The sequence below is a fragment of the Schistocerca serialis genome, chromosome 9 (genome assembly GCF_023864345.2).
Source record: "Schistocerca serialis cubense isolate TAMUIC-IGC-003099 chromosome 9, iqSchSeri2.2, whole genome shotgun sequence".
In the NCBI taxonomy this organism is placed as follows: domain Eukaryota; kingdom Metazoa; phylum Arthropoda; class Insecta; order Orthoptera; family Acrididae; genus Schistocerca; species Schistocerca serialis.
The window spans coordinates 435,032,266-435,055,838 of NC_064646.1; the positions used below are offsets into that span (position 1 = coordinate 435,032,266).

Genomic DNA, 23,573 nt, shown 5'->3' on the forward strand with positions numbered 1-23,573 from the left:
AGTCAATAGGATTTTATGAGGATTTCTGTGACCTAGGATTCTCATGAGGTATTGTTTCCAGTCTTCATGATGTTTTTGAGTTTTTTAATTCATGCTGAAAATATTTGTGTTCTAATATCTTAATTTCTAATCACATCTCTCTTGTGCAGCCCTTCATCTTTCTTAGGAACCTCATCTCTGTTGTTTGAATTTTATTTTTTGTTTGTGGTAACCCAGCTTTCACTTTCGTAGGATGACACCAGAACCACCATTACTTTAGTGTTTTATTATGGTTTCTTTTTGTATTTTATGGCCCAATGTTCTGTTAATGGTACCACAGACAGCTTGGAATTAGTGTATTTTATTTTCAATATTACGGTTCAAATCAAAACTTATAGCACAGCCTAAACAAGAGATTGACACACTTGTTCTAAAACTGAATTATTTAAACAATTTTTGATGTGACTGGATATATCCATTATTTTTGTTTCTTTGCCAGAAACTTTAAAATTACACTTCTTGCATATTTCGTTTAGCTGGTATACTGATCTTTGGAAGTCATCTTCATTCTTTTGAATAATAACGATGTCATCAGCAAACAAAAGTACATTCAGGTATTCCTTGTTTGTTATCTTCCTTCTGTTGTTTGCTTTACATTCCCTTTTTGTAAATAATGAAGTCAATGGAGATATTAAAGAGGGTAGTTGATAGTCCACATCCTTGTCTAATATCTAGGTTAATAACTGTTTCTTCTAATTCCTACCTGTGTTTATTACAATGCGTGGAATTTTGTAAGGACTTTTCACTACCTCTATTAGATGATAGGAATATCGATGTTCCGGCATAATCTTCCATAGACTATCACGGTTCACACAGTCAGAGGCCTTCTCAAGGTTGATAACGGCAATATGAGTTTCTATATTAAATTCTCTGCATTTTCTATGATGTTTTTAATTGTCTGTGCATGAACAACCTGATCTAAATCCATTTTTTCTCCAGAAATAATAGCTTATTCATGTGGTTATTGATGGTCTTTGAGTGTAGTTTTGGTTATTGGTGATCTTTGAGTATAGTTGTTAGCCAGTGTTTAGAAAACTTGCACCACTATAGTTTTTACAGTCATAACGTTTCCCTTTTTTCAAAAGAGAGATCACTACTGCTGTATACCAAGAGTATGGGATCCCTCAGTTCAGTCAACATTCATTTATTAATTGTCATTGTAAAAGTTTTTTATCTGGTGGTAACCCTCCATATTTAATCAGCTGTGCATTTATTACGTCTATTCCAGTAGCTTTTCTGTTTTTCATGCCTTGCAAAGCCTGTTGTAGTTCGTCCAAAGTAATTGGATATACTGTTTCATTGTAATACTTTTTTGAGTGTACACCACAAATCTGTATAATGATTTATCTTCTTCGTTGTGTTTAATGTTCAGTGAGACAGTATCTTTTTCTTCCTTGTAGAGGGTTTTCATGACCTCGTACGCACATTACTGTCTACCATGTACATCATTTTCTGACTCTTTTTGTGCTTTGTGCACTACTTGTTTCCCAGCATTCCTTCTAATTTTGTATGTTTCCCAGATTTCTGGTGTTTTTGTTGGCAGAAACTTCAAATAAGTCTTTTTTTTAATGGCTTCTTTAATTTCTGTATTCCAAATTCTGAGTTGTTTTTTTCTCATCTCTTTTTTTTTCCCTTTACCAAGTGCTTCTGAGTCTGCTTCAGTGATGCAAGTTTTGATATTATTCCATTCTATATAATTCTATATTGATGTCTTTATTGACTGATAGTGTGCCAAACTTTTGTTGGAGTTTGTACTGGTAAAGTTTCCTAATGCTATATTCTGACAGGAGACGTACTTTGGACAACTCTTGTTGTGGTTTCTTTTGAAGTTTCTTTGTCTTCTTCCATTTTGATTGTTACCTTATCTTACTGCCTAGAAGGAAGTGGTCACTACCTATGTCATTTTCTTTATAAACGTGTGTATGTTGCACAAGATTATTCATTTTATCATTAATTAGTATGTAATCAATCACAGTCCTTAATCCTCGTTCAGTCGATGTAGACTTGTGAATGTCTTTCTTTATGTAAAATGTATTAGTAATTTTAAAATTGTTGAAGGAGGCAAATTGGCATAGTTCATGTCCATTATTATTAAGTCTTTTCTTCAAATAGTCCTACTATTCCTGGTATAGATAGATTTCCAACTCTTGCATTAAAATCACCATAAATGACAATGTGGTATGTTTTGTTGATTTTATTCACTTCTTTCTGAAGATAATCATAAAAAATTTCAGTTTCATTCTTCCTTTCCTCCTCTGGGCCATAGACCCCCTATAACTGTTAGATGACGTTTTGGAATTTGAAATCTGACTGTCACTATTCTTTCATTTATGAAGCTGTATTCATGAATCTGTCCTCTCCATTTATCATTGACTGAAATTACTGTTCCAGCGCTAACTCATTTTCTTTGTGGGTCCCCTCAGGGGCTCAGCATTGATTTGCTGCGTACGGGCTTGGCAATCCCAGGGTTCTTGAGCTGGGGACTAGTAAGCGCCACCAGTCCTCTGTCACCTTAAGCTCTGGGCATGCTTCACCGATCACTGCGTGACAGTGAAATGTTGTGTCTCAGGGAATGGGTTCAAATGGTTCAAATGGCTCTGAGCACTATGGGACTCAACTGCTGAGGTCATTAGTCCCCTAGAACGTAGAACTAGTTAAACCTAACTAATCTAAGGACATCACAAACATCCATGCCAGAGGCAGGATTCGAACCTGCGACCGTAGCGGTCTTGCGGTTCCAGACTGCAGCGCCTTTAACCGCACGGCCACTTTGGCCGGCTCAGGGAATGGGGATCTTGGGTTGACCGCCTGGATCATGAGGACAAGATAAACCTCTACAAAAAAAAAACCTCAAGGTGTGCTTGTGCGCTGATGGGATGCATGGCTGTTGAGGTGGAGCAGTCGTTAGCAAACAACCTCTGGCGAACCCGTCGCACCTCAGTTGTGTAAGACATATTAAGGCATGCGGGGCTCTGTCTAAGTGGACCCTTATTTCCCTAGATGCTCATGGGACTGAGATGGAACTCTCGAAATCATCTTCTTCTCCTCCCAGCGGGAAGGGTGTACTGCCTGGGAGTATTCACACCCATTCATCCAAAAGAATGAGATAGGCTAGTCCTCCTTATAATAAGAATACTTTGGACTGTGTAACAGGGCTCGTGGAGTCATGAATAACGATGTATTTCTACTGATAAAGAGGAAGGAGGGGACATTTGAAAAAGTGTCTCCCTTTTATATCCATATGGCTTCAGCAAACCCTGCTGGAACATTAAAATCTATAAAACGATTGCATAATGGCTCATTGTTGGTCGAAGCTAACAGGTCAAAGCAGGTAGACCTTCTTAAGAAATCGCAGAAACTACTTGACTATGGTATCATTGTTGAGGTGCACATCTCTCTCAACTCCAGTAAGGGGGTTGTCACCTGCCGAGATATCATGGACAAGGACATAGCAGAACTGAAGCGAAAATGAGCATCCCAGGGAATAGTCAATGTGGAATGACGAACTCAGAGGAATAATGGAGCAACTGAAAAGACTGCCACTTTTATTGTCACATTCAATTCTCTGACACTGTCTGAATATCTTATGGTGGAGTTCTCAGACTTCATGATCGGCCTTACATTCCAGACCTTTGTGGTGCTATAAATGCCAACATTTCGGTCATACAACCATTAGTTGTGGAGGTGAAATGATCTGTGAGAACTGCGGAAAAGCCGCTCATGGCCCTGGGACTGACTTCTCATCTCCAGCGATGTGCACCAACTGCTCGGGAACCAACCAATCTGGAGCTGAGACTGCCCTGTTTTTGCTGAAGAACGCAAATTACAGGAGATACAAGTGGCCAAGCCGATGCCCTATGCCATCGCCAAAAAAGAATGTAAGGTGATGAAACCGTATGTCTTTGCCACCTTATATTCTTCCGTGGTGCAGAAATCTATTTCCAAGGCAGACGCTTCGATACAGACAATGCCTAGTGTGCCTGTATCCACCACAAGCACCTGTTCTCGAATGTATACGTGTCAAGGGAAAAAGAGTAAGAACAATCCAGGCAGCTATGCCAGGAAAGACCAACAACTGTTCCACAGTGAGTATCCAGAAGGTACAAGAAATGTGGAGTGCTTCTCAGTGTCCCCTTTCCCCTCGCCCTTGAAGGGACAGGGTGCAGGGAAAGGCTCACGACATGCGGGAAAAAAGCTGTCCCAGGCGCTGTCAGACATTTTTTCCCATTTAACTGCTGACGAGAATATCATGGAGTTAGATGCCTTGGGTCCACGCAGCCCCTCCACTCCCCCTCACACTTAAAGTGTCTCACCTCCCCAGTGCAAAGGTAAGGGTAAATTAAAACCGCACTGAGGACATGGCTTCCATACTACAGTGAAACATGAGTGGATTCAGGACTCATGTGGAGGAACTGAAACTTCTAGCACTGGCATGTCCCGTGTGCTTTTGTTTACAAGAAATGTGTTTTAAAGATACAGATGTCTCTGTGCTACAAGTATATACACTGTACCATGAGGATGACCTGTTGAGGGAGAGGGCCAAGTGAGGTGTCGCAGTGTTTGTCACCAATTCGCACCACTCCTCTGTTCTCACCTTGGCTACTGACCAGCAAGCAGTTGCAGTTCAAATTCATATGCCGAAGGATAACTGTTTGCTCATTGTGTTTACCTCCACAAGATGCACTAGACTCCTCATCGCACAACTCCTGCTACAATTCTTGCTCCTGGGAGACTTCAATGCCAATCATGTCCTGTGGGGCTCAAGCAATACTTGCCCTCGTGTTTGGGTTTTGGAGGGCCTCATGACATCTCATGAGCTGTGGATCCTCAGCATGGGTGCTCGCGCACATTTCTCTACTACTACTGGGTCATTCTCAGCCATCAACCTCTCTGTTCTCCCACCCTCGCGGACTCTGTTTAGTGGAAGGTCATTGATGACCTTCATTCCAGTGACCACTTCCCAGTCCACCTTCATCTAATAAATGGCTCAACACCTGAAGTTAAGGCCCCAAAATGGATGGTCAGCAGAGCTAACTGGACGCGTTTCAGCAAGCTGGCTGTGTTCGAACACTGCAACAGTGTCCAAGGATGGGTGGACTATATCACATGATTGTTCCACCGTGCCACTGACTTCTCTATCCCTCAGTGTCCAGGTCACCTTAAGAGGCGACCAGTGCCTTGGTGGACAGATGGGTGCCATTCTGTGATCCGGGAAAGGCGTGCGACTCTTCGACATTTTAAATGCCGACCAACAGCAAACAACCTTAGGGCCTTTCGAGCTGCGAGGGCCAAGGCTCGAGGCATCATTAGGGAGAGTAAGAAAGGGTCATGGCAAGTGTTCCTGGATTCCATCAGTGGTTCCACTTCTATAAAAGTATGGAAAGCCATCTGGAGGATTTCCAGTAAATGCAGCCATTTACCGATACAGTAGTGCTGAAACAGGGGTACCTCCAACCAACGACCAGACACATTGCTCAGACGCTGGCCAAACATTTTGCACAAACTACTGCCAATGCAAGCCAGGATCCGCTGATGCATGCGACTGTGGAGAGGAAAAAGTTGGACTTCAGGTCCAACAGTTCTGAGGCCTACAACTCCCCTTTCTCCATGTGGGTTTTAAAGTTTTGTGAATTGTCCAACATTTTTAACAAGATTTTATGGAGATGTTCTTATTGTGTCAAAGGATGGCTGGCTCATCCTAGATTTTTGTAAGTGGTCAGCCAGTCACATTTCCCTGTCCTTTTCTTTTAGCTCTTCTGTGTTTGTTTTCCTGTGTTTTAATTTCTTGATTAGCTTTGTTCCCTCCTAATTGATTTTAGTGCATGTGATACAGAATGACTGTGTGGTCATTTCGAGTGCATACGTGCCCAATACTTTTAGTTCATCTCCACTTTCGTTTTGTTTTTATAAGTGTAAGGGCACTGATGACCTCGCTGTTGGGCACCCATCAGATCTCCACACACACACACACACACACATACACACACACACACACACACACACACACACACACACACACACTTCTTTGTGGGACGCCATTGTAAACCATCCAGTAGTTTGTCAAATCTTTTGTTCCTTTTAGTTTTCCGTAATTTCTGTTATTATTGCAGTGTCTACTGTCCTCTCTTTGAGTACCTGATTAAACTCATTTTCTTTGTTGGTCAATTTTGCAATATTCCACTTTTCCAAAGACAAATAATCCGTAATGCCAAATTGTTTTTCCTTTAAGATTTTCCAGTTGTCACGAGTTGATCCAGTTCTGTAGCTGAGGCTGTTTGTGAGTTTGCCAGTAATTTTATAATTCCCTGGCTGCGTTACGAGTGCTGCACATGTTAAGTCATGTGATGGGTTGCCACCTCTAGATATTGCGAGCTGCCAGATTTTTTTGTGGGGCTGTCTCCCTTAGGGAAGCTCCCTGCCCTATGTTGTGGGACACACTGTGTCTCGCTTCTCAGTTGAGATCACTCCAGCTAGGGTGACCCTGCCAGTAGCTACACTGCCACTGGCACAACTCTCGACTTCATTTAAGCGCACAAATCCTCCCACCTGGCCCTGAAGGTGCCTTCAATAAGGCAGTGTCTCCTTGGAGGACAAACCATTATAGGTAAAATTTTGATAATAGACATTCTGTAGACTATATTTTGTTGCTTGTTGATGGTTCTGAGGATGATACAGAAGAAATAGTAAAGAAGTTCGATGATGCCCCTAGGAAAAAATGAGTTTACCGTGGAGTGTGAAATCGACAGCAGTTTGCAGTTCCTCAATTTGTGTATTACAAGAAAGGGCAGTAAGTATGCATTTACTGCAGACAGGAAACTGAGAGCTGTTGCTGTAATTCCATACATAGGGCAGCTGATGTGCCAATCAGAAAGGATAGAGAGACACAATAAACATCAGTAAGAAGCTAGAAATCAATATGGTCTCACAAAAGATCGCAAATATCTTTAAACTACACAGAAACAAATTCCAGACAAATAATCTAGGGAGGTATAACCTGAAGCATAATTTTGATAAAAAGATAAATAAGTTTGAAAGAGTGAGAGTTTATAAAATTCAGTGCGTGTCCTGTGATGCAAACTATATTGGACAGACAGGAGGAATATATGTTATCAGATTCAAGAAACATAAATATGCATTCAGATTAAGTAACTAGGACAATTCGGCTGCTGTGAACCATGTATACGAAACAGGCCATCCCCGTAAGGGAATAAAAGATGACAGAGATCTTACGTGTAGAAAAGAAAGGGAGAAAACTCGACTAGCTGGAATAACTAACTGGAGATCACCATTCATGATAAGAAATATGGCAATATTCTGAATACGCGAGGGAAAGTCAACAGAATGAGGGTTTTTTTTTTTTTTTAGGGGAGGTGCATGATTATAGATTTGCAATACTTCTTTAACAAATTAGGTAGAGGCAAATGATTGTAAACTTCGGAAGTAAGGCAAGATAGGCAACCAATAGCTTAGTGCTATGGCTGAGCTAATAACTCTGCTTACCTAGTACTGTCCATCAGTACACAATGACCCCTGGACCTCTGCAGAAATGTCAAGTTGACACTCTCGGAGCCCACAGCAGGACGTGACCTGGTGCGATGAGTGATGGAATGGCTACTAACAGAAGTCAATGATTTTCATGTGAGACAAGCACCCACAGTCCATTGTATTTTTATTCTATTTCATGTCATGAATATCACAATTATGTTGGTAGACTTCTGAGTATTTTAACCTAATGAGCTAAGTTTTACTACCTGATGATGAGAGCACTGCCTCTTGAAATGCAATGTTGATCTTTGTGTAGGGCAGAAACACTGTTGAATAATACATGTTATTAGCTTACTTTATAGTCATATTTGGTAGAAAAAATTAAAAAAAAAAAAGAAATAAAGGAATGATCAATGTGATATTAGGACATCAGCTTTCCAGAACTTTAAATGAATTTCATTTAAGACCAGGTTCACTTACAGGGTATTTAACGTAATGTAAAAATGGCAATTCTTGTAATATGAGCATATGCTGTGTCATTGCTATGCTGACATTTTATTATATTAGATATATTGTTTTTATAACAGTAAAACCATTTATGAATGTCACTAGTATGATATTAATGCCTATTTCTGAAATTTATATAGTTTTATATGAATTTTAAGACATGCAGTTTTGTATTCACCTCGGACAAACGCAGACAAGTATAAACTGTTTTCCAATCTTTGTCTTGTAGGCGTGTACTTCTATTCCGTGAGGTTGAAGTGCCATCTTCAGCAGCAGCACCTCAACCACAAGTCTCACAACAACAAGAAAGAAAGACAACCTCACCAGCCATTGGTCAACAGTACGTCGTCACTCCTCCGTCAGCATCCAGTTTCTTCACAGCAGCTGCTTCACAACAGTCTTCTGTACCACATTCTACACATGTACAAACAACTGCAGGTAAAGCACAAGATTGTATACATGAGAATCACAACCTTCCTACAATCATGTGGCAGATGGTGACAAGACAGTCACCAGTGGGATGTGTGTCTATCAAACTGGTGCCAGTAACAGATAGGATGCTATGATAATGGCTTGTATTGTCAGTTGCTGTCAGTTGAGTAACTGGCTCTGTTGATGAGACAGATTTGCTGAAAAGGAAATCTGATCAGACTTTGGCATTACTGCTGTTAGAATAGTACACGGCACAGGATTCAGCCTGGCCAGGCTGGGTCTCGCAGGCCTGGCCTGTATGCGCCATTGGCAAGCTCTCCAGGTGTGCCAGGTTGGTGGGCTGAGTGCAGCCTGCCATTGCATGGCACACAGCAGGCTGGTCCACCAGCCTGTCAGCTCACCAGCCAGCTGCTCTGTGTTCCCTGCTCACAATATCCGTCACTCTAGCCTGTCTGCTACTACACTGTGGCGCACCTTAAGTCTACTGAGGCCATCATTTTTTGTCATCAGTGTTTTTGCTGGTTTGATGTGCCTCACCATGAATCCTTCTCCTGTGCCAGCCTCAATTTCAGAGTAGCACTTGCACCCAATGTCCTCAATTGTATGTTAGATTCATTTTAGTCCCTGTCACCCTTACGGTTTTAAATCCACTACATTCCCCCAAGTATTTCATTTGTGCTACTCCTCATTACTTTTGTCTTTATTTGGTTTACTATCAATCCATATTCTGTGCTCATTATACTGTTAAATCTGTTCAACAGGTGGTGTAATTCTGTCACTTTTCCTGAAGAGTAGATTGTCATCGATAAATCGTACCATTGACCTCCTTTGATGGTATGTCAAATCAACCAGCATGGATTTCAAAAACATCAATCATGTGAAACCAAACTCTCACTTTTTTCACATGACATACTGAAAGCTTTGGATCAAGGCAACCAGGTAGATGCAGTATTTCTTCATTTGCAAAAAACATTTGACTCAATACCGCACCTACACATCTTGTCCAAAGTATGATCATATAGAGTATCAAGTGAAATTTATTATTGGATTGAGGACTTTTTGCTGGGGAGGACACAGCATGTTATCTTGGATGGAGAGTCATCATCAGATGTAGAAGTGACCTCGAATTTGCCCCAGGGAAGTGTGTTGAGACACTTGCTGTTGCAGACAAAATTAATAATAAAATTAGCCTTTTTGCTGATGATGCAGTTATCTGCAATGAAGTACTATCTGAAAGACACTGCATAAATATTCAGTCAGATCATGACAAGATCTCAACGTGGTACAGATATTGGCAACTTTTTCTAAATGTTCACAAATGTAAAATTCTGCACTTCACAAAATGAAAAAGCAGTTTCCTGTGAGCATAATATCAATGAGTCACCGTTGGAATTGACCAACTCATACAAATACCTGGTTGTAACACTTTGTAGGGAAATTAAATGGAATGCTCACATAGGTTCAGTCATGGATAAAACAGCCGGTAGACTTTAAGTTAATTGGTAGAATACTTGGGCAATGCAGTCAGTCTACAAAAGAGATCACTTAAAAATCACTCATGTGACCAGTTCTAGAATATTGGCCAAGTGTGTGGGACCCATGCTGGATAGGATTAACAGGGGATATTGAATGTGTGCAGAGTAGGGCAGGATGAATGGTCACAGGTTTATTTAATCCATGAGAGTGTGTGACAGTGATGTTGAAGGAACTGAAATGGAAGACTCTTCAAGATAGATATAAACTATCCTACTCTAGGAATATACTACAAACCCCTATGTATCCCTCACATAGGGAGTGTAAGGATAAAATTAGAATAATTACTGCATGCACAGAGGCGGTCAGACAAACATTCTTCCTGCGTTCCATACGTGAATGGAAAAGGAAGAAACCCTAATAACTGGTACAATGGGATGTGCCCTCTGTTGTGCACCTCAGTGATCTGCAGAGTATAGATGTAGATGAAGACGCAGATGTAGATGTAGATGACGCTGAATTTTAATCCCACTCCTGAAGTTTTCTTTTATTTCTGTAATTTCATTTTCGGTGTATAGATTGAACATCCCTGTCGTGTGCCATATTTAACATGAGTACATTGTTGTTGGTCTTCCACTTTTATTGTGCCCTCTTGGTACTTAAACATATTGTTTATTACCTGTCTTTCCCTACAGCTTACACCTGCATGTGTTAAAGTCCACAACTCGGCCATGACATTCCTCCTTCCAGCCGTGCAGATGGGAGATGTCCTTCTCACTCACCTTTGCGTAGGACATTCCCCACTGATGCATGGCTACTTGCTCTGGAGAAAGGACTCTCCAAGTGTGGTGCTTTTGGCTTACAGATCACCGTGTTCATATTTTATTAGACTGTGTTTTATTTTCAGGCAAGAGGGCAGCAGCTCATTTGCCATCCAGTTTGCCCTTTATTTCAGCTGGCAGTGACACATACATGGTCAGATTTTGTGAAATTTGTGACTTGTTCCCTAGAATTTTAGGGCAATGTTTTTAATGTGTTATCAAGATGGCTGGCTCAGTTGTACTTTTTGTAAGTGATCGGCCAGTGGTGTGTTCTAAAGAATCTTACTTCAGTTTTCCTCTTGTCTCAGTAGTTTAGTATCCCAGTTCATTGCACATTGATTCTTACGGGTGGTGCTGAAAAACGCTAGAGTGTAAATATTAATCTGAATATGAGAGGGTGAGCGCTAATGTATTTTATCAGTTTTTGAGTATGAAATTTTAAGCACATTCATCATGTAATATTTTAGTAAAACTGCTTGTGAATGTACTGCTGTTTTCCTTATTTTACTTTCTCTCAGGGCTTGCAGAGCAATGTTGTCAAAAACTACTCAGTTATGGGGCAGGTGAATACAAAGCATCGATAAAAGATGTAAAAATAATAATAAAACTAAAATTTAAAGAGTGGAACCAAAATATTTATGATGGTAAATGTCAATAAACAATACATTAATCACACGAAGTTCACAGACTGTCTCTGCTGACCGTTCTGACTGCCCATTTTGGGACTTGGAGTATTCACAAAACTGCTCCAGACTATATCATAGCAAGTAAAGTAGTGAAAGTATGCACAGTGAACAAGCTTTTTTGTTTTGGTGTCAGTCCAGTGGAAATTGTTATAATTATCAAGATACGCAGTATTCAGTTTCTGGACAAGACCGACCATATACTTGATACTTCCAGGAAGCCTTACCGAGCGAGGTGGCGCAGTGGTTAGCACACTGGACTCGCATTCGGGAGGACGACGGTTCAATCCTGTCTCCGGCCATCCTGATTTAGGTTTTCCGTGATTTCCCTAAATCGCTTCAGGCAAATGCCGGGATGGTTCCTTTGAAAGGGTACGGCCGATTTCCTTCCCCATCCTTCCCTCACCCGAGCTTGGGCTCCGTCTCTAATGACCTCGTTGTCGACGGGACGTTAAACACTAATATCCTCCTCCTCCTCCTCCAGGAAGGCTTTCCATCTGTTTCATTTCTGATAGGTTAAAATCTACCAAGAACGGACAGAACAGTCAGTCAATTAAATTAAAATCTTTGAAAGTGAATTAGAATCAAAGAAGTTTCAGGAGGAAGTGCTCAAATATTATGTAATTGATACATTTATGTGTTCTGTGCCAAAACAGGTTTTTACATCGTAACTATTCGTGTTCTGCTGTCTTCTACCATCCTCTTCATGTCTGCATAATTTTCCTTGATGTCATCAACCATCTTGTTTCTCCTCCTTCCTCTGTCCCACCCCACAAAATAGTTCTTCCAGAGCATCTATTAGCAAGCACTCTTGCCTGAATGAGTGCCCCATCCAGTTTTTCTCATATAATCTGCAGTGGTCTTCTCCTCTCACCAACCCTTCCCAACACTCTTAAGTTACTCACTCTTTCCATCCAGCATACCCTCCCCATTCTCCTCGATATCCACGTCTTAAATGCTTCTAGCTTTTGTCCATCCCTTCGTCTAAGGGTGCCACTCTCAAGACAAAACACCTACCAAGCCTTTTCCTCAGACATGTACCTAGTTTGACACATAGTAGTCTCCTCTTCTTCAAATTCTGAAGATGGCAGGGGTCAAATACAGGGAGCGGCTAGCTATTTACAATTTTCACAGAAACCAGATGGCAGTTATGAGAATCGAGGGGCATGAAAGGGAAGCAGTGGTTGAGATGGAGTGAGACAAGGTTGTAGACTATCTCTGACGTTATTCACTCTGTATATTGAGCAAGCAGTAAAGGAAACAAAAGAAAAGTGTGGAGTAGGAATTAAAATCCATGGAGAAGAAATAAAAATTTTGAAGTTTGCCAATACCATCGTAATTCTGTCAGAGACAGCGAAGGACATGCAAGAGTAGTTGAACGGAGTGGACAGTATCTTGAAAGGAGGATATAAAATGAACATCAACAAAATCAAAATGAGGATAATGAAATGTAGTCAAATTAAATCATGTGATGCTGAAGTTAGATTAGGAAATGGGACACTTAAAGTAGTAGATGAGTTTTGCTATTTGAGGGGCAAAATAGCTGATGATGGTCAAAGTAGAGAGGATATAATTGTAGACTGGCAATGGAAAGGAAAGCGTTTCTGAAGAAGGGAAATTTGTTAACATCGAGTATAGATTTAAGTGTTGGGAAGTCGTTTCTGAAAGTATTTGTATGGAGTGTAGCCATGTATGGAAGTGAAACATGGGCAATAAATAGTTTAGACAAGAAGAGAGTAGAAGCTTTTGAAATGTGGTGCTACAGAAGAATACTGAAGCTTAGATGGGTAGATCATGTAACTAATGAAGTACTGGATATAATTGGGAAGAAGAGGAATTTGTGGCACAGGTTGACTAGAAGAAGGGATCAGTTTGTAGGACACGTTATGAGGCATCAAGGGATCATCAGTTTAGTATTGGAGGTAAGCACAGAGGGTAAAAGTTGTTGAGGGAGTTCAAGGCATGAATACATTTAACAGATTCTGAAGGGGGTAGGCTGCAGTGATTACTCAGAGATGAAGAAGCTTTCACAGGATAGAGTAGCATGGAAAGCTCAATCAAACCAGTCTCTGGACTGAAGATTGCAACAACAACAACAACAACAACAACACTTTCCTCTTTGTATTGAGTACTTTCTTTGTTATAGAAATGTGAATTTTCACCTTCTGATGAAATGTCAAGTCTTCAATGATCATACTTCCAAGATATTTAAATGCTCTTATTTGGCTAATAACAACTTGACATACTATAATATTACTCAGACTCCTTCCTGTTTGCTGATCACCATACTTTTTGTTTTTGCTATGTTGATTATCATCCCACATTTTACACAGGTTTCGCTCGGATCTTTTAGCATTTTATTTACAGTTTGTACACTTTCTGCCACTAATATCATGTTATCGACAAATCGTACACATTGTATTCTCTTCCCAGCAATACACATTCCACTCTCTCCATATAGCATTTTGCAATAATCTGTTCCAGGTATAACAGTATTATGAGAAAGAAAGTTGCCACTTATCATATAGTGGAGATGCTGAGTTGCAGATAGGTACTACAAAAGACTCACTATTATAGCTTACAGCCATTAGGCCTTCATCAACAACACACACACACGCGCACGCACATACACTCACACAAATGCAACTCACACGCATGACTGCAGTCTCGGGCAACTGAGACCACACTGTGAGCAGCAGCACCAGTGCATGATGGGAGTGGCGACTTGAGTGGGGTAAGGAGGAGGCTGGGGTGGGGAGGGGGAGGGATAGTATGGTGGGGGTGGCAGACAGTGAAGTGCTGCAGGCTAGACAAAGGACAGGGGAGAGGTGGGGAGGGAGGGGTGGGTAGCAGAAAAGGAGAGAAATAGAAAGACTGGGTGTGGTGGAGGAATGACGGATGCGTAGTGCTGGAATGGGAACAGGGAAGGGGCTGGATTGGCGAGGATAGTGACTAATGAAGGTTGAGGCCAGGAGGGTTATGGCAACGTAGGATGTATTGCAAGGAAAGTTCCCACCTGTGCAATTCAGAAAAGCTGGTGTTGGTGGGAAGGCTCCATATGACACAGGCTGTGAAGCAGTCATTGAAATGAAGGGTATCATGTTTGGCAGCATGTTCAGGAACAGGGTGGTCCACTTGTTTCTTGGCCACAGCTTGTCGGTGGCCATTCATGCAGACAGACAGCTTGTTGGTTGTCATGCCTACGTAGAATGCAGCACAGTGGTTGCAGCTTAGCTTGTAGACCACATGACTGGTTTCACAGGTAGCCCTGCCTTTGATGGGATAGGTGATGCTAGTGACCAGTCTGGAATAGGTGGTAGTGGGAGGATGTATGGGACAGGTCTTGCGTCTAGGTCTATCACAGTGGTATGAGCCATGAGATAAGGGATTGGGAGAAAGGGTTGTGTAGGAATGGATGAGTATATTGCATAAGTTTGGTGGACGGTGGAATACAACTGTGGGAGGGAAGGGAAGGATAGTGGGCAGGACATTTCTCATTTTAGAGCATGACGAGAGTAATCAAAACCCTGGCAGAGAAAGTAATTCAGTTCCTCCAGTCCTGGTTGGTACTGAGTTAAGAGGGGAATGCTCTTCTGTGGCTGGATGGCAGATCTTTTGGAGGTGGTGGGGGACTGGAAAGATAAGGCACGGTAGATTTGTTTTTGTACAAGGTTGGGAGGGTAATTACGGTCAATGAAGGCTTCAGTGAGCCCCTCGGTGTATTTTGAGAGGGACTGCTCATCACTGGAGATGCGACGACCATTGGTGGCTAGGCTGTACGGAAGGGACTTCCTGGTATGGAATGGGTGGAAGCTGTTGAAGTGGAGGTATTGCTGATGGTTAGTAGGTTTGATATGGACGGAGATATTGATCTAACCATCTTTGAAGTGGTGGTAGACATCTACGAAGATGGCTTGCTGTGTTGAGTAGGACCAAGTGAAGCAAATGGGGGAAAGGTTTTGAGGTTCTGGAGAAATGGGGATAGGGTGTCCTCATCTTTGATCTACAAAGCAAGGATGTCATCAGTGAATCCTAACTGGGTGAGGGGTTTAGGATTCTGGGTTTTTAGGAAGGATGTCCCATGAATAGGTTTTCATAGGATGGTACCATGTGGATGCCCATAGCTGTACTGTGGATTTGTTTGTAGGTAATGCCTTCAAAGGAGAACTAATTTTGGGTGAGGATATATTTGGTCATGGTGACTAGGAAGGAAGTGGTTGGTTTGGAATTTGTCGAGTGTTGGGAAAGACAGTGTTCAATAGTGGTAAGGCAATGGGCATTAGGAATGTTAGTGTATAGGGAGGTGGCATCAATAGTGACGAACAGGGCACCGCGTGGTAAAGGGACAGGAAATGTGAAGAGTCAAGGGAGGAAATGGTTGGTATCTTTTATATAGGAGGATAGGTTCTGGGTAAAGGTTGAAGATGTTGGTCTATGAGAGCAGAGATTCTCTTAGTGGGGCACAGTAACCTGCCGCACTGGGGCGTCTTGGGTGGCTAGGTTTATGGACTTCAGGAGAAGCATGTAGAAGGTAGGAGTGCAGGGAGTGGTAGGGGTGAGTAGAGAGGTGGACTGTGGGGAAAGGTTTAGGATGATCCTAAGGATTTGAGTAGCGATTGGAAATCCTGCGGGATTACTGGAATTGCATCATTTTTGCAAGGTTTGTAGGTTGAAGTATCTGACATCTGGCAGAGTTCTTCCGCCAGGTAATCAGAACAGCAGTTGTGGAGTCTTTGTCTGCAGGTAGGATTATAAGGTGAGGATCAGTTTTTAGATGGTGGACTTCAGTTCTTTCAGTGGATGTAAGGCTAGTTTGCATGTTGAGGGATTTGGGGAATGATGGTGAGCCAAGGTTCAAGGTTAAGAAATTCTGGAAAGTTAACAGGGGTCAGTTTGTGGACAGTGGGTGTGGAGCATGGTTGGATGGAGGAGTGAACTGAGGTCGTCAAGGTTCAGTATTGGTCTTTGGTTGAGTCAGATAGGCAGGGTTGGTGGCGAAAAAGTGTTTCCACTGTAGGGAGCAGGAGATGGAGGAGAAGGTCTTTAACGAGTCCTGCATGATAGTATTTGAGAATGGGGCAAAAGGTGAGACCTTAGGGAAGGACTGATATTTCTGTAAACCTAAGGCTTCTGGAGGAAAGGTTCATGATTGTGTTGCAGGTCTGTTTAGGTTCTGGATTCTGTGTGGTGGTGAGAGGGAGTTTTGAAGGGTGGGGTAAGTGTAGTGCATTTTTCCACCACCATGGATCCCTGTTCTTTCCATCCGCCTCAGCACAGAAAAGTTTCCTTATCCCTAGCAAGATCCCAGTCGCACATACATTTCCTGCATTGTTGCCTGGCTCGTTGAATCCCCCCTAATGGCCTTACCATCAAATTACCCATCTCTGGCTGCCACCCCTACTACTATGACGACCTCCACCTGTTCAGATTCCGGCAGTCCTTAGCCCTCACCAACATAGTCCTGCAAAACCATATCAACCAAGCCCAAATCTCCTGCAGTACCTTCCCTCCATCCGCAAAATTCTCCTGTTATGCAATCCCAAATTCCTGGAACCCATAACACACATTGAAACCCTTGCCCTGCAGGAACTTGAACAACATGCACAATGCCACCTCAAAAAGCTCTCCATCCTGCTCACTTCCTATTCCCGCCTTGGAGTACCACTGTCCACAATCAATACAACAACCTCCAAACATCCCCCATGTCCCCTCATAGCTGACAAACTCTGTCTCGCAGATCTACTACATTAACCCCCCCCCCCCGTTTTCCCCCAAAACTCCCTCCCATCACCACACAGAATCCATAACCTAAACAGACCTGCAACACCGTGACGAACCTTTCCTCCAGAAGTCTTAGCCCCACAGAAATATTAATCCTTTCCAATGGCCTCACCTTTTGCACCACTCCTAAATTCAATCATGCAGGACTTGTTAAAGACCTTTACCCAGTTCCTAATGTGGAAACACTTTTTCGCCACCAACCCTACCAATCAGATTCAACCAAAGACCAATATGGAACCTTTACTAACTCTGCTCACTCCGCCATCCAACTGTGACCTACACCCACTGCCCCCAAACCACCCCCTGTTAATTTTTTAGAATTTCTTAACATGGAACCTTGCCTCACCATCATTCCCCAAATCCCTCAACATGCAAGCTAATCTTACACCCGCTGAAAGAACCGCAGTTCACCATCTAAAAACTGGTGCCGACCTTATAATCTTACTTGTGGAAAAAGGCTCCACCACTGTTGTTTTGAACCACAAGGATTACGTGGCAGAAGGACTCGGCCAAATGTCAGATACTTCCACCTATAAACCTTGCCACAGTGGCGCCATCCTTTAATCCAGCAGGATCTCAAGCCACTACTCAAATACTTAGGCCCATCCCAGAATCTCTCCCAGGAGTCAATCTCTTTACTCACCCCTACCACTCCCCACAGTCCTATCTTCTATATGCCTCCTGAAGTCCATAAATCTAACCATCCAGGACACCCCATTGTGGCTGGCTACTATGCCGCCACTGAGAGAATCTCTACTCTTGAGACCAACACCTTCAACCTTTTACCCGGAACCTACCCTCCTATATAGAAGATACCAAACGTTTCCTCCTTCGACACTCCACAGTTCGTCACTTTATCCCACGGTGCCCTGCTCATCACTATTGATGCCAGCTGTCTGTACACCAACATTCTTAATGCCCATGGCCTTACTGCTATTGAACACTATCTTTTCCAACACCTGACAAATTGTAAACCATCCACCTCCTTCCTTCCAACTATATCCTCACCCACAATTACTTCTCCTTTGAAGGTATTACCTACAGACAAATCCAGGGTATGGCAATGGGCACCTGCATGGCACCATCCTATGCCAACCTATTCATGGGCCATCCTTCCTAAAAACCCAGAATCCTAAATCCGTCACCCAGTTCAGATTCAGTGATGACATCTTTGCTATCTGGATTGAAGGTGAGGACACCCTTTCCACATTCCTCCAGAATCTCAATGACTTCTCCCCCCATTTGCTTCACCTGGTCCTACTCTACACACCAAGCCAGATGTTGACCTCCACCTCAAAGATGGCTACATCACTACCTCCATCCATATCAGACCTACTAAACATTAGCAATACCTCCACTTCAACAGCTTCCACCCATTCCATACCAAGAAGTCCCTTTCGTACAGCCGAGCCACCCGTGGTCATCGCATCTCCAGTGATGAGCAGTCCCTCTTGTAATATACTGAGGATCTCACTGAAGCCTTCACTGACTGTAATTATCCTCCCAACCTTGTACAAAAACAAATCTCTCATGCCTTACTTTTATGGCTCCCACCACCTCCCAAAGCTCCACCGTCCAGTCACAGAGGAGCGTTCCCCTCGTAACTCGGTACCAATTAGGACTGGAGCAACTGAATTACATTCTCCGCCAGGGTTTCAATTACCTCTCGTCGTACCCTGAAATGAGAAATGTCGTACTCACTATCCTTCCTACCCCTCCCACAGTGGTATTCCACTGTTCACTGAACCTACACAATATACTCGTCTATCCTTACACAACCCCTACTCCCAATCCCTTACCTCATGGCTCATACCACTGTAATAGACCTAGACGCAAGACCTGTCCCATACATCCTCCCACTACCACCTACTCCAGTCTGGTCACTAGCGTCACCTATCCCATCAAAGGCAGGGCTACCTGTGAAACCAGTCATGTGGTCTACAAGCTAAGCAGCAACCACCATGCTGAATTCTATGCAGGCATGACAACCAACAAGCTGTCTGTCTGCCTGAATGGCCACCGACAAACTGTGGCCAAGAAACAAGTGGACCACCCTGTTCCTGAACATGCTGCCAAACATGATACCCTTCATTTCAATGACTGCTTCACAGCTTGTGCCATATGGAGCCTTCCCACCAACACCAGCTTTTCTGAACTGCAACACATCCTACGTTACTGTAACCCTCCTGGCCTCAACCTTCATTAGTCACTATCCTCACCAATCCAGCCCCTTCCCTGTTCCCATTCCAGCACTACGCATCCGTCATTCCACCATCACACCCAGTCTTTCTATTTCTCTCCTTTTCTGCTATCTACCCCTCCCTCCCCACCTCTCCCCTGTCCTTTGTCTAACCTGCAACACTTCACTGTCCGCCACCCCCCACCATACTATCCCTCCCCCTCCCCAGCTTAACTTGTATTTCTCCCACTATGAGGTTGTGGTCTGAATTTGTCTGCTCCTGGGTAATCTTTGACATTTTCAGATATTTCCTAAACTTTCCTGTCTCAGGATGTAGTCCAGGTGATACATTACCTTATTTAAATTTGAGCTACATGCATAATACCTCCTTTTGTGAATTTAAAATAATGTGTTACCACTAGTGAGTTTTCTTTGCAAAAGTTAATTAGCTGTTTGTCTCTCTCATATCTTATTTCTAATCCAAATTTTCGTACTGTCTCTTCATCTCTTCGTACACCCATCACCACAGTCCAGTCTCCTATAATGATGATGCAAGAATTTCTATTTTATTTGTCTATAAACTCTTGAATCTTCTCATAATATTTTTCCACCTCCTTGTCTCTATGCTAGCTGGTTCGCATGTACAGGGTGGGGCAATGAAAGTGGCCCAGAGAACAGAGTTCCAGAGTACAAAGAAATACAATACTAACCTGACTACAGCAGATATTGAAAGTGACTACTAGTCGCCTCTTGGCACATTCGGGCCCTGGTCAGCAAGTTGCTGAAGGCGGAACAAAGCTGGACTGCTGGAATTGCTGCAGTCTCATCCAAAATGTTCTGTCGCAGCTCTTGAAACTATGGGAGTTGTTGTGATCCACTTTAGACTTAAGCACTCCCCACACAAAGTAATTGCACACTGACTGATCAGGTGACTTGAGTTGCCTGCTAGAGTTACGGTCAGACTGACCTCCACTAACAGCTCTGTCTGGCGTGAAGATTGTGTAAATGTACTCAGAGGTTCAGCTGACTACTGTATGGGCAGTTGCTCCATCCTGTTAGAAGTAACTGTAGTTTTTTTCCCTCTTCCATTGATGCTATCGCAAATGGCTTCCATTTGTCCAGGCCACTCTTATTTGCTTCTCCTTGCATACCTGTGTTAATTCCACATCTTTCATACTACCCTGCACTCATACCACCATCAGTCTTCCATCAATATATTGCACTTCATTACCTTATTTTTTAATTTCTGTTGTATCAGTATTCCTACTGTTTTCGCCACTCTTGATTTCCTCTGAGTTGAAAAGCTGATCTCCACTTTCTGCCTCCTCATTTCATCCCCATCTCATTTCACACATGCCAAGTGCATGTAATCTGTTCCTTTTCATTGTTTTGCATTTTTTTTTAGCTTTCCTGCTTGTAGCAGTGTCTGGACATTGTATGTTCAAATCTTTACCATTCTTTCCTTCTTTCTCCTTTTCTTGCTTTCACATATGTATAATCAGTGTGTTCCCCTCCCGGAGATCAGGGTGAGGTGAAGCTTTCTCTCTGTCCTCTTCTACATGGAGATATGCAGGGCTTAATGACCACTCATGTCTGCTCAGGCTCCTGCTTGCTAGCAGACAAGTTGCTGTGGGGTGGGGAATGAGAATAAATGCGCGTGCACCCTTTGGTTAAGACAACACAGTGGAATAGTCAACTGTGAACGGGGAGACGGTTAGTGCAGCCACCTAAGCAGCAATGGCTAGTCAGTTGTGTGAAAGACCAGTAATGACTTTGCATTTCAGTCTCCCGTGCGAGGAATCTTGTTTCATAAGGTGCTGTTATCTAACATGGTAGTCACTACATCACTTACATGATATGGTAGGCAACGTTCAGTACTCTTGTAAATCTTCATAAAGAGTTTGTTACAGTGCAACTAGGCATTTTTAACAGACAGTTAAACAGTGAACTTGAGGTCAAGAAGAGCTCCTAGACTTGTCTGTAGCAATGAAGAACTTTCCTAGCAATGCTGAATAAAGTGTGTAAAGTAAGTTTATCATGGAATTTATTAGTTTCATTATCTAGAGACGAAATACCAGCCATATTGTAAATAAATCTGGAGTCATAATGGAACCGAATTGGAGGGGGGGGGGGGAGGAAGAAGAAGAAGAAGAAGAAGAAGAAGAAAGGAAAACTTACAATACCCAGTGAAATCAGAAGGATTCTTTGCATGGAGAATGCATGTTCAGTAATGTCACTTTGAAAAATGTAATGAGTGTTGTTTCTACAACTAATAATACCCTTTTGCTCATAAATTAAGGATAATTGCAGAATGTGGTGCCACACAACATGGCACTACACAAAACTGGCGCTAATAGCAGAGGCACGTAGGGAACACACACGACACAGATCTGTAAGTCCACGGTATTGGTGACAAGTTCAGAAAATCGTCCTGAAACACATGTGCTACAAAATGCCACTGTTTCCTGCACATGTACCCCGACATCAGTATGGAACATGATCACCATGCACACGTACACAGGCCGCACAATGAGTTGGCATACTCTGGATCAGGTGGTCGAGCAGCTGCTGGGGTATAGCCTCCCATTCTTGCACAAGTGCCTGTTGGAGTTCCTGAAGTATCCTAGGGGTTCGAAGACTTGCAGCGATACGTTGACTGATAGCATCCCAGATGTGCTCAATGGGGTTTAGGTCTGGAGAACAGGCAGGCCACTCCGTTCGCCTGATCTATTGTGTTTCAAGGTACTCCTCCACGATGGCGGCTCGGTGGGGCCGTGCGTTATCATCCATCAGGAGGAAGGTGGGACCCTCTGTCTCCCCCGAAAAGGTGGACATACTGGTGCAAAATGACGTCTCGATATACCTGACCTATTACAGTTCCTCTGTCAAAGGCGTGCAGGGGTGTACGTGCCCAATCATAATCCCACACTACACCATCAAACCACGACCTCCACACAGGTCCCTTTCAAGGACATTAAGGGGTTGGTATCTGGTTCCTGTTTCACGCCAGATGAAAACCCGGCAAGAATGACTGTTCAGACTATACCTGGACTCATCCGTGAACATAACATGGGACCACTGTTCCAATGACCATGTACTGTGTTCTTGACACCAGGCTTTATGGGCTGTCCTGTAACCAGGGGTCAGTGGAATGCATCTTGCAGGTCTCCAGGCAAATAATCCATGTCTGTTCAGTCATCTGTAGAATGTGTGTCTGGAGTCAACTGTTCCAGTGGCTGCGGTAAGGTCCTGAGTAAGGCTACCTGCAGTACTCTGTCACCATCTGCGGGCACTGATGGTGAGATATCGGTCTTCTTGTGGTGTTGTACACTGTGAACGTCTTGTACTGTAGTGCCTGGACACGTTTCCTGTCTGCTGGAATCATTGCCATAATCTTGAGATCACACTTCGTGGCACACGGAGGGCCCATGCTGCGACCTGCTGTGTTTGACCAGCCTCCAGTCTCCCTAGTATTCTACCCCTCATCACGTCATCAGTATGTGTTCTATGAGCCATTTTCAACACACAGTCACCATTAGCATGTCTGAAAATGTCTACACAGTTACTCGCTGCACAGTACTCTGACATGCACCAACACACCTCTGTGTATGTGGACTGCTGCCGGTGCCACCGTGCGACGACTGCAGGTCAAATGCACAGCATGGTCATACCCCGAGCTGATTTAAACCCACAAACTGACCACCAGAGCATTGTTTCACCATGTATCAGCATTATGAGCATGAGTGTATATGAGAGCAAGAACTTCAACAGCACAAAATAGAGAACTTCCTTGAAGATATCAAAAGCTGACAAAGAAGTCTGGCTTATTACATTAAGATACACTGGTTTTAGTAGAGGCTAGTTGTTAAATGGAATTTATCTTTTATACGAGATAGCTATGTTCATGGAAATGAGTAGCATATGTCTTCCTGAACATAAACAGTTGTCATAGAAATGTGACACCACATTCCTTACTTATAGAACCAGCCATCCAAACAAGTTAACACTTCACTTTAGGATAAGAATTTCCTGAAAACACATTTCATTGGCCATATGCAAACATTCAAAATGAAATTGTCATGTTGGGAAGAATCTGTTGGGTGAAGGAAATCGAATTGTTTTTCCAAAATTGTCTTCATCAAAAGACTATTTTGAACACTATCCATTTATTCT

The 23,573-nt window shown here is 42.9% G+C and overlaps 1 protein-coding gene across 5 annotated transcripts in view; it reads left to right on the plus strand.

Moving 5' to 3' along the window:
* The window catches only part of LOC126418458 (protein piccolo-like), a 344,054-nt gene that overhangs the window by 35,292 nt on the left and 285,189 nt on the right, over nt 1–23,573 (plus strand). For all 5 annotated transcript variants that reach the window (XM_050085227.1, XM_050085225.1, XM_050085226.1 and 2 more), the window contains exon 2: nt 8,261–8,469. In XM_050085227.1, the coding sequence (XP_049941184.1) occupies nt 8,261–8,469 (209 nt within the window). The remainder of the gene's footprint in view (nt 1–8,260; nt 8,470–23,573) is intronic.